At 34.7% G+C, this 11,440-nt stretch overlaps 1 protein-coding gene across 1 annotated transcript in view; it reads left to right on the top strand.

The window, feature by feature from the left end:
- CAND1 (cullin associated and neddylation dissociated 1) overlaps positions 1 to 9,655 on the top strand; it is a gene marked incomplete in the record, with an annotated part of 56,324 nt that extends 46,669 nt beyond the window's left edge. The window contains 4 exon segments of the mRNA XM_006147279.3: positions 4,499 to 4,668; positions 4,751 to 4,915; positions 6,597 to 6,704; positions 7,523 to 9,655. Coding sequence (XP_006147341.1) covers positions 4,499 to 4,668; positions 4,751 to 4,915; positions 6,597 to 6,704; positions 7,523 to 7,747 — 668 coding nt within the window.
- Between the last annotated feature and the right edge of the window lie 1,785 nt (positions 9,656 to 11,440).

The raw sequence follows: 11,440 nt of genomic DNA on the forward strand, positions 1-11,440 counted from the left end.
ACGCTGGGCGCATGTGCATGCGTGCCCAAGATCCCGAGAGGAGAATGGAGAAAAAGGGATTGCGGCATGGCCATCCCCCCGGGGGGTGATTTCTCGTTTTCTGTCTCTCTGTCTCTGTCTTTCTGGCAAGCGCATGCACCCTATAGCAAAAACCTCTAAAAATAAAAAATAAAAAAAAAAGAATTCTTCTGTCCTTTGGTTAGATACCAAGGAGTGGGATTGCTGGATCATATGGTAGTTCTATTTGTAGATCTTTGAGGAATCTCTAAATTGTTCTCCACAGTGGCTGGACCAGTTTACACCTCCATGAGCAGTGTAGTAGAGTTCCCCCTTCACCATATACCCACTGGCACTTATCATTTTTGTTTTTTTAATCTTAGTCATTCTGACTGAGGTTAGGTGGTATTTCATTGTGGTTTTGATCTGCATCTCCCTTACAATGAGGGATGTTGAGCATTTTTTTATATGCTTTTTGGCTATTTGTATGTCTTCCTTAGAGAGTGTTTTTTTCAACTCATTCTCCATCTTCTAATAGGGTTGATCATCTTTTTTTGAGACAACTACTTTGAGTTCCTCCTGTATTCTAGTCATCATTTCCTTATCTGACACATAGTCTACAAAAATATTTTCCCATTCTGAGGGCTGTCAAGTCACACTAATTACTTTGTCTTTTGACATGCAGAAATGTCTTAATCTGCTGTAATCCCTCTTGTCTATTTTGGGATTATTGACTGCTTTCAGGGTCTTTAAGAAGTCTTTGCCTACTACAATGTCTCCCAGTTTCCCCAGTGTTTTCTAGCAGCAGTTTTATAGTTTGATGTCTGAGGTTTAGATCTTTGATCCACTTTGAGTTGATTTTTGTCAATGGTGAGAGGTAGGGGTTCAGATTCATCTTTCTGCGGTAGATACCCAGTTTTTCCAGCACCATTTGCTAAAGAGGTTTTCCTTTTCCCACTGAATTGACTGGTACCCTTTGTCAAAAATCAGTTGGCTATATGTTTGGGAGTTTATTTCTGGGGACTCTATTCTGTTCCATTGGTCCACCTGTTTGTTTCTGTGCCAATACCATGCTGTTTCGATTACCACAGCTTTGTAGTATATTTTGGCGTTAGGGAGTGAGATGCCACCCACTCCACTCTTCTTGTGCATAATTGCTTTGTCTATATGAGGTCTTTTATGATTCCAGACAAATTGTTTGATTGTCTTTTCTAGGTCTGTGAAGAATATCTCTGGCAGTTTGAGATTGCATTAAATATGTAGATCAATTTGGGTAGAATTGCCATTTTGATTATATTAATTCTTCCAATCCAGGAACATGGGATGTCTTTCTACTTTTTAATATCGTTTTCAATTTCTTTTTTTTAGCTTCTCTTAGTTTTCTTGTGGAGGTCTTTAACTGTTTTGGTTAGATTTATTCCTAGGTATTATACTTTTTGTGGCTATGGTAAATGGAATTACTTTTTTCAGTTCTCAGTCTGCCTGCTGTTTGTATACAGAAATCCTTTGTATCCTACAACTTTTCTGTGTTCATGTATTACTTCCAGGAATTTTTTCATGGATACCATTGGGTCTTCTATGTATACATTCATGTCATCTGCAAATAGAGATAGTTATACCTCTTCTTTTCCTATTTGAATGCCTTTTTAAATTCTCTTTTCTGATTGTGTTGGCGAGGACTTCCAGTACTGTATTGAAAAGGAGTGGAGACAGTGGGCTTCCTTGTCTTGTGCCAGTTTTTAGTGGAAAAGCTTTCAGCTTTTCTCCATTCAGGATAATGTTAGCTATAGGTTTTTCATAGATAGCTTTTATTGTGTTGAGAAATGACCCTTTTATGACAATTTGGCTGAGAATCTTGATCATGAAGGGATATTATATCTTATCAAATGCTTTTTCTGCATCAATTGATATGATCATATGGTTTTTCTCTTTCTTTGTATTAATATGGTTTATTACATTTATGGTTTTACTTTGAACCAACCTTGCATCCCTGGGATAAAGCCTACCTGTTCATGATGTATAATCTTTACTATATGTTGTTGGATACTATTTGCTAGTATCCTGTTGAGAATTTTTGCATATATATTCATCAGAGATATTGGTCTGTAGTTTTCCTTTCTTGTCCTGTCCTTACCTGTTTTTAAGGATAAGGGTAATGGAAGCTTTATAGAATAAATTTGGGAGAGTTTCACTCTTTTTGCATCTTTAGAAATAACTTTAGCAAAATGAGGGTTAACTCTTCTTTAAAAGTTTTGTAGAATTCAGAAGTCAAGCCATCAGGACCAGGGCTTTTCTTTGTTGGGGGTTATTACTGATTCAATCTCCTGGCTTGTTATGGTGCTATTCAGACTTTTGTATCCTCCTTGTTCAATCTTGGTAGATTATATATGTTCAGGAATTTGTCCATCTCATCTAGATTTTCTTGTTTGTTGGTGTATAGTTGTTCATAGTATGCTCTCATGCATGTGTGCCCAAAATGCCAAGAGGAGAATGGAAGAGAAGGGATTGTGGCATGGCCATTTCCCCCTGGGGGGTGATATCTGTCTCTGTGTCTCTTTCAGTCTCTGTCTCTCTGTCACTGTCTGTTGTGCCCTATAGCAAAAATAAAGACAAAAACGTCTTTCTAAATAAATAAAATATATTCTGTGTAATAGAAGATTTCTGTCTCCATTTCTCTCACCCATTTTTTGGTGATATATATTGAGATTTTGGTATCGTGCAACATAGGATAGAGAGAGACCTATGCCACATCCTTAGAGACGTTTTTCTAGGTTGATGATAGTCAACCAGTGTATGTCGTTGTGATTATGCAGTGAGGTGGTTATCATATTAATTGGATTGTGATCTAGTTCAGTACGTGTGACTATTTGAACATCAGAACCACCTAAGAAGCTTTTAAAAGTGAAAATCCTGAGCCAGTAGGTGGCATGGTGTTTAAGGTGCTATCCCAGATGCTCAACTGTGGTTTGAGTCTCAGACTTGTGAGTCTCAGACTTATGATAGCTTGCTTTTTCACTTTCCCTCTCCCTCTTTCTGGTGAGTGCAAATTAAAAAATAATAATAAAACTAATTTTTTTAAAAAAATTGAGATCTATATACTGAAGGAATTGGAGATCACCAACCCTAGCTTATGGTACTTGGTCCATAATAAGAACAGTGTTTTGAATCCTTTGTAGAAGCAGGTACATAGTCTATTCTACTTACTCTCTTTATCTACCAGTAAGTAATTCTATTCAAACAAAAGGGTAGGGAGGGTTAGTCTAATACATTAAGTTGTTTTTTGAAACTATGGTATCTGCTAAAGTTTTTCTTTCAGTAATGAGTGCTAGAACTTTCCTGGCTGTCAGTATTTTGCTCAGTAGCCATAAAAGGCTTCTAGTTCTAATTTTAAAGGCTCTTTCCTTTAAAAAGTAACTTGCTTAAAGCCATCCATTTAATAAGTGAAGCAATTTGAATCATTATCTGTGTCACTATAAAAATCTTTTTGTGTAATAATTTTCCCCCACATTTGCAAGAGCAAATAGATGTAAACTTGTTTTTTTTTTTAAGGTTTTTCTTTTTTTATAAGAGAGATAGACAGCAAGAATTCACTACCTCCCCCACCCCTACACCCCTGCCCCGGGAGATGACCATGCTGCAATCCCTTCTCCATTCTCCTCTTGGGATTTTGGGCACACACATGCACTCAATGAAAGTTTAAGCCACGAGGTCAGGGACTCGAACCGTGGTCCACTATGTAGAAGTCCATTGATGTAACCATTATGTTATCTGCTGGCCCCCACAGCCTATTTTAAAGTAGCTAGATGTTGTGTGTACTTTGACAACACATGCACTAAAGTAACTAGAGTTGTTCTTTGCTTTTGTCCTGTGTTTTTAGTTTTCTCTTTTTATATTCTTATTCTGTAACAAATTCATATTTTATGTCTGTTAGAAGATTTTTGTCTCTATTTCTCTCATTTTTTGAAATGGAAAGAAATAAAGCAACTTTTGGAGGTACATTTCTCTTATTTGGTGAATTGTATAACTGTTAACCATATTCTATCTTTTTTAAGGAATGGGTGTGTCCTCACCTTGCTGTTTTATTTTGAACTTATTTAAGATTTTTGTTGTTGCTGTTTTACTGAACTTTAGGGAGAACCATACAAGTCATTAGTCTTTTTGTCTGCTGACCATCACTTCTCTCTGCATCTCACCTCTTTAGATTATCTATAAAAATTAATACTGGGAAACTTTATGGACCCTCTTATAATATCTGCATTTATTACGGATGCTGAGAGTTTCTTATCAATTGGAAACTACCACTGTTCAGAAATGATAGCTCCCTGCTGCTAAGAGAAACTATCACTTACTTTTAATTCATCAGGTTCTTTGATGATCTTCATTAAAGAATTAACAGTGACACCAATGATGATGAACTTAGCAATAGCTATTTAGAAAATAAATGTATGTCATACTACAAGGTGTCCATAACTGCATGTTGCTTTTTAAAATAACTTTTCAGGTGATTTCCTAAAAACTTTGGAAGACCCAGATTTGAATGTAAGAAGAGTAGCCTTGGTCACATTCAACTCGGCAGCACATAACAAACCATCATTGATAAGGGATCTTCTGGATACTGTTCTTCCACATCTTTACAACGAAACGAAAGTTAGAAAGGAGCTTATAAGAGAGGTAAGTTAGTTAGATTACACTGTTTATATAAGCTTGCCTTGTACTTTTAAGTGTAACCACGTGCTCTTTCTTGTTTAAACAGGTAGAAATGGGTCCTTTTAAACATACAGTTGATGACGGTCTGGATATTAGAAAGGCAGCTTTTGAGTGTATGTACACACTTTTGGATAGTTGTCTTGATAGACTAGATATCTTTGAATTTCTAAATCATGTTGAAGATGGTTTGAAGGACCATTATGATATTAAGGTAAGCTGTTTATGACTGTTTATAGACCATTTTAGAAGAAGATTAAGCTGTAAAAACTTACACCCCTGTAATTTACTAACATGTGTAGTTAGAAAAATTAAATTGTCAGAATTATTTTAGTGAGCATGTTAAAAGCTATATATAAATGCAAAAGTAAGTTGATGCAGTATATGTAACATCAGTTGACATACAGGAATATTCATCCAGATGCTTTTCACTGAAGGAGGATATTGATGTAAAGTTCTTAAGAAATATTCTGTGCCAGCTGTTTCAGTGAGTAGTCCCTAGATCTGTTCCCTCAAAAGAAAAAAAGAGTCCAGACAGGTTTTGCTGTCCAAAGATAAAGCCATGACCTTTTCTACCTGTCTTAATTAATATTGAACTGTAGATGCTATGCATGGAGGTTTTCTTAGCTTTGCAGCATTTTTATGATTTTTATGTCTTGGGCTATCTTTGGGACTGGCTGAATGATTATTATTAACCTGAATGGGTGATTTTTGCTTTTCAACATCATATACTGTATTTAATATCAAGAATTTTGCTTGAAGACAACATTGAAAAACTGTTACATAAAACAATTCATATAGAACAAACGTAAGAAAACTCGTATTGCTCTTAGGTTTAAAAACATAAACTTTACTTTACTCTTCTTTGTTTTCCTGTGTGCTCATCTCTTTAAAATGTGAACTGTAAGTGGATGATTTGAAAAATAAAAATAAGTGCATTATGTTTTTATCATTTATTCTTCCATATAGGGTCTTTGACCAAGCAGGGCAAAAGTACAGCTAAGCAGTAATTCAGCTGTACTACCAGGACCTTCGAGTCTTGTGTTCCCATTTGTGGATAGTGGCCTGATCCTCCCAGAATTCAGTGAAGAACCCTGAAGCAGTAACAGACTTTTGTGTTTAATTCTATTAGCCTGTAGCCTGAGAAGTAAAGGATTTTGGATTTTCTGGTTTTTATATGGATTGATCTAAATAATCATTGAATTATTTTTGTTTTTGTTCTTATTTTACTTAGGAAAATCTGCTAAGATAGTGAAAACTTAGTTTAAAACTTTCTTCCAATTCAGTAATTTCCTAGTGGAGTGGGTTTCAATTTTTGTACATGCGAGCTTTTTTAAAAATACAGCATCTGTTGCTGGCAGGTGAAGTGGTGGTTAAGGGTGCTGGACTCCTACATGGCCTACTGAGATTCAAATCCCAGACCTGGCGGCTTGCTTTCTCACTTTCTCTCTCTCTGTTCCTCTCTGATTAGAATTTTAAAATAAATAAAGTTAAGTAAAAAAAAAAATTCCTTAAAAAAAATACTACCGTGCCCTTACATATGAAGTTAATAATATGATAGGATATTAAAGGTGAAGTTTAACTCTCTAACAGGTTAAGTAGAACTCTCAGAATGGGGTTGAGGAATAGGTGTTTCTGAAGCTTCCCAAGTGATTCACTTGTGCAGCCAAGATTGAAACCACTTTTCTAGTTTAGTATTTCTAGGCCCTATTATAGTTGGAGTATTTCCAGTCTTTCCACAGATAAGGTTTAAGATAAATCTAATTTCTGAATGGCAGGTTGTATTAAAATGAAGCTTCATTTTGAATGTTGCTAGTCGTGTTCTTTTTAAAAGGTTTGTCTGAATTTGGAGTTTTATCTTTTGAAAATAATGTCAAGTCTTTTATTCCTAATAGATGTTGACATTTTTAATGTTGGTGAGACTCTCTACCCTGTGTCCAAGTGCAGTACTGCAGAGGCTGGACCGACTTGTTGAGCCATTACGTGCCACATGTACAACTAAGGTAACGTACAGCTAAGGTCATCATGGCTAGGCATTGACTTAAACGTACTTGATGTATTCAAATTCCTAGCTAATAACTATTCTGTAATTTTCCACATTTAATCATGCTAGTACCACATGTAACAGTTGGTCTTAAAAGCTAACCTATTTAATGTGGATGTTAGAAAATGTATCACTGTTAATTGTTATTTTCAAAAGTTTTTGTTGTTGCTGTAAAAATATGATATACATTTTGAAGTATTTATGTGGGCTAAATGTGATAGAGCCACAAAAGAGGAAGCGTTTAACCCTGGTTGTGGGTTATGGGAAAGTCATAGAAAGCTTCATATGGGGATGATGACATTTTAAATGAATCTTGAAAAAAAAAATCACAATTTCTTAATTTAGACCAAAAAGATGAAACAAGTTTTCATATTAGTTATGTGAATAAAAGCACAGAGATGTCAGTAGGTGATATTTTTGAAGAACAGTGAATATATAAGGTAGCTAGAGGAGTCGTTTCTTGGTGGGGGTCCTAGTAGGGCTTGCTAAACTCTGAGTCTGACACTCTTTGTTTTCAACCATGTGAGTCTGGATTCTCTATGGGTCTGGATTGACTGTTTTTATAACAGGGCTTTATATAAAATACTCTCTTAAAAGAAAACAAGATGACTACTACTTAAAAATAAAGATCAAAAAATAGTTAATGTTTAGAATAAAATGTGCCCTTTGGACCTAAGAGTAACTCTGGTTTATCTACCAGGATTCCTGTGTTCTTAAATTTTGTTCAGTAAGAGCTGTCTTTTGTAGCATGTAATCTAAATTTACTCCATGTTACAGGTAAAGGCAAACTCAGTAAAGCAGGAATTTGAAAAACAAGATGAATTAAAGCGATCTGCCATGAGAGCAGTAGCAGCACTGCTAACCATTCCAGAAGCAGAGAAGAGTCCACTGATGAGTGAATTCCAGTCACAGATCAGTTCTAACCCTGAGCTGCCAGCCATTTTTGAAAGTATCCAAAAAGATTCATCATCCACTAACTTGGAATCAATGGACACTAGTTAGATGTCTTGTTCAACCTGGGGACCATTACATTTGACCATATGATGCAGATGCACTGAATTGACAAGTTTATCATAAGACATGGAAAGAGAAGTATCTAAAGGCTTCAAAATATTCCACTGTTTCCCCCCCCCCCTTCATGGAGACAGTTTGTTCAGCTTTCTTCCATTGTTTTTGTAGCATTTATTTCAGAAATATGTATTTCCATAATCCAGAGGTTGTAAAACCACTAATGTTTTAGTGGTTAGGGCAACATTTAAAACGGAAACTAAAAAGTTAGGATTTAATGGATATGGAGATAGGGTCCAATATCGATTTACCCTGTAATGTTTAGGATTAAACTCTTAAAATTTTGTGACCATGAATTTCTTTCTTTTTACATAAGTTTTCTCATTTAAAAATCACAAAATCTGCAAGACAAAAACCATGTTTCTTTTCCTTATATAATGTTTTGTTTTCAGCAACATAAATTAATTATAGCTGGCAGACAAGAATATCCACATAAGATGTGTTACAATTTAGAGGGTTTGGCAATTTTAAAAAGGTAATAAGGTAATCATTTTTTTAAGCATAGGGATTATCAGCATATCCCTGTTGCATACACTAATTTTGCATGAGCAAGTTTACAAATATGTATTGTCTGTAAAGCAGCATGTGCACATTATTCATAATACAAAAGTTAAAATAAGTACTAGCGCAATTTCAGATATTTATTTTTGCACAGAAAACACATCTGGAGAGAAAGGAGTAAATTTTTCAACTTGGGTTTTCTTAATGCCATGTGAGTTTGCCGATGTTCTTAGCAAATCAAGTCACAACAATTTGCCTCTTTTTTCTATTTTAAATTTTCTTACACATTTAACATTTAAATATTTAAGTACTCAGTTTTTCTCAGTTACCCATTTGTGTGCGTGTGTTTCCACCTAGCAATACTTAAAGCCAGATTTTCTTTTCATTTCCTTCAGATGTCTACATTCCTTATCAGAGGATACAAATAATGAGTATGCTTTTAATTTTATTTTAGGACAGTTCTGGAGCCGGCTATTACATGTTCGTTAGTTCAATAATAGTTTTTCTTTTAGTTGAGCGATATTTTTTTCCCCAGATTTTGTAGAGCTAATACTGTAGTTGGTAAGCTTTTACTACTTTTCCTGATTAAGGGATCTGTGCTGGGGGACAAAGCTTTTGCAGTATCTTATATTGTAGTTAAAAATTTTATTTCAACATATCCTTCAGTGAGCTCATTTCACACCGTAGCCTCTTCAAATTTTGTGGTGCTCCTGTCGCAGTAAGAACTAACTTCTGAAATAAAAGACATCTCCGAATGCTGTGCAAACAGAGTTTACATGTACCGAAGGAGGCAGTTGTTAAAATGAGTGACCAGTTGTAAGCAATCATATATTTGAAAACTGCACCCTTTATTTTTGAAACTGTGAATCACAAATCCTTTTCCCTCTGTATTACCTGCTTCAGCATCCGAATATGCAGTGATTTTAATTGATAATATACTGTGGTTATTAGATTAACATCTCAATTCCAAATATTCAGATGATAACGCAGACAATATTGCTACTATTAAGGATTTTTACTAGTACATCAACATGGAACATTACATGAAGTTGGTGCCATTTCAAAATGTGGCAAGTGATAATCTTATAATTTGCATACAACTGTAATAGAAATTTATTTTGAGATGTTAGTGTATTATGTACTATGCATTACTGTGGTATAGATGTTGTAGATATATTTAAGTATTTGGTTACATGGTTTCACAATAAATTACAATACTGAAGGCTCTAGGACTGAATAGGAGACTGACATGCATATGTTATGTGTGAATGTTTCAGTTAATTGCCTAAAGTGAAATCCAAATACTTTCCTTGCATCTGAATTTTTCTTAATGTGTTTGTTTTTAACTTACAAGATGCATATGTTATTTGTTTTTTGAGTCTCACAAGCCAGCTCATTTTTCTAACATAGCTGAAATTCTGTTTGTACTAATGAAGTAGATACCACTCTTTTCTGATTTCAGTGTTTATATATACCTGTATATGCATAAACATCACAAAATTGTAATAGGGAGGAATGCTCAATTTAATACTGGGTCATATTGATTAACTCCTATTTCTGAGTGGTGATTGTGGTCCAGATACTGGAATGGAATTGGCAAGGTATGGAATCCAGGCAGTCTACCACTGTGCTGCTTACGGGTACTTGTAGAAAATCCTGCCTTGCAATTCTTCACATGGAGGTTCCTCGCATAGGTAATCTAAAACTTACAATACAAAATCTGACTCGTTTTCATGAGGATAGCCAAAAGTTGGAATCTATCTGATTTATTTTAAAAGAAACGTTGTTAAGGGATTTGAGTTTTAAAATAGATTATTTTATGAAACTAAGGCAGAAAGGAAATTTGGTATGGCAGGAAAAGTTATTTATGAAATCAGTAGTACTGAATGATAATTTTTTAAAATATTGGTCATGTATTTTATTAATGATATCAGAAAGCTGCTTAACATTAGGAATTAGAATTCTTAAAACGTTGGACTAGATGACTACATCAGATGTTTGAGTATTTTACATAATTTTTGTTTTAATTGCCAGAGTGTGTCGTGTGCTTACCAGAGAGAAAGGGAGAAAGCAGCCCCCAGTGGGGCACAGTCATACTGCAGTCCTTTCTTCTTCATCCCATTAGGATTTGGGGCATGCACGTACCCAGAGTGTTTTGCAAGCCGCCAGGGCCAGGTTTCTTTCAGCACAGTCAGCTATGTGGGGTCCAGCTTCCTTAATGACTAAGCTTACAGGGCTGGCCCACATAGTTACATAAGTTTTATCTACCCATAATTATACCATCAAATTATCTTTTTTTGTTTATACTTGGGTAAATAGTGGAGAATTAACATATGAGTATATCTCATTAACCAGTTCTAGGGGATTTTCTGATATCTTTATATCTAGCACTGTCTCAGGCATATAAATATGACCGTATAGTCATGATCAAAATTCAGAATGATGAAATATATAAAATCATCAGCTACTGAAAAATTCAGTTAACTTGTTATAAGCCTTGTGAACTGTAATGAATCAAATGACACAATGAGTGGTCTTCAAAAGTTTGTGGAAAATGTGTATTATGAGAAAACTATGCATGGATTTATTTCAAAATTATTTTTCACCAAAATAAACTCATACTTAAATTCCACTTTTCCACAACTTTTTTGAAGTCACTGTAATTGTAACATTTTCCTACTCACATTAAGTTTCACTAAAAATCTAAATTGCTAGAATTGCCAGTCTCTAAATAGTTTGCTCAGTAAATGTTTTTATATAGAAGAGCATAAAAATCTCAGCAAGTAAATTTTGAATTCTAGCTCTGTTTGGATCCTACATGTCAGACCACTGCCACCCCATATTCATATCTGTTTTTGAAATCTGTAATCTTCTATGGAGTAGAAAGTTGACAGTTTAGTACCAGTTCATTTACTAATTGGAAGCTAACTTTTCCAGTTAGATAAAATTCCTTTCATACTTTTGATTCCAAAAATGGACCATATCACAATAGTAGTAATTGTCTACAAGCTACTAAAAACTCACCAAATGGGCCATTTTCTCATGTAAAAAGCAAAATCAAATTACTCTCCTTTTCCAATACAGTAAGTTGCTTATTTTCTTGTTAATTAGAAAAGATTTTGTGAT

This window comes from Tupaia chinensis, unplaced genomic scaffold (genome assembly GCF_000334495.1).
Source record: "Tupaia chinensis unplaced genomic scaffold, TupChi_1.0 Scaffold000208_1, whole genome shotgun sequence".
Classification (NCBI taxonomy): Eukaryota; Metazoa; Chordata; class Mammalia; order Scandentia; family Tupaiidae; genus Tupaia; species Tupaia belangeri.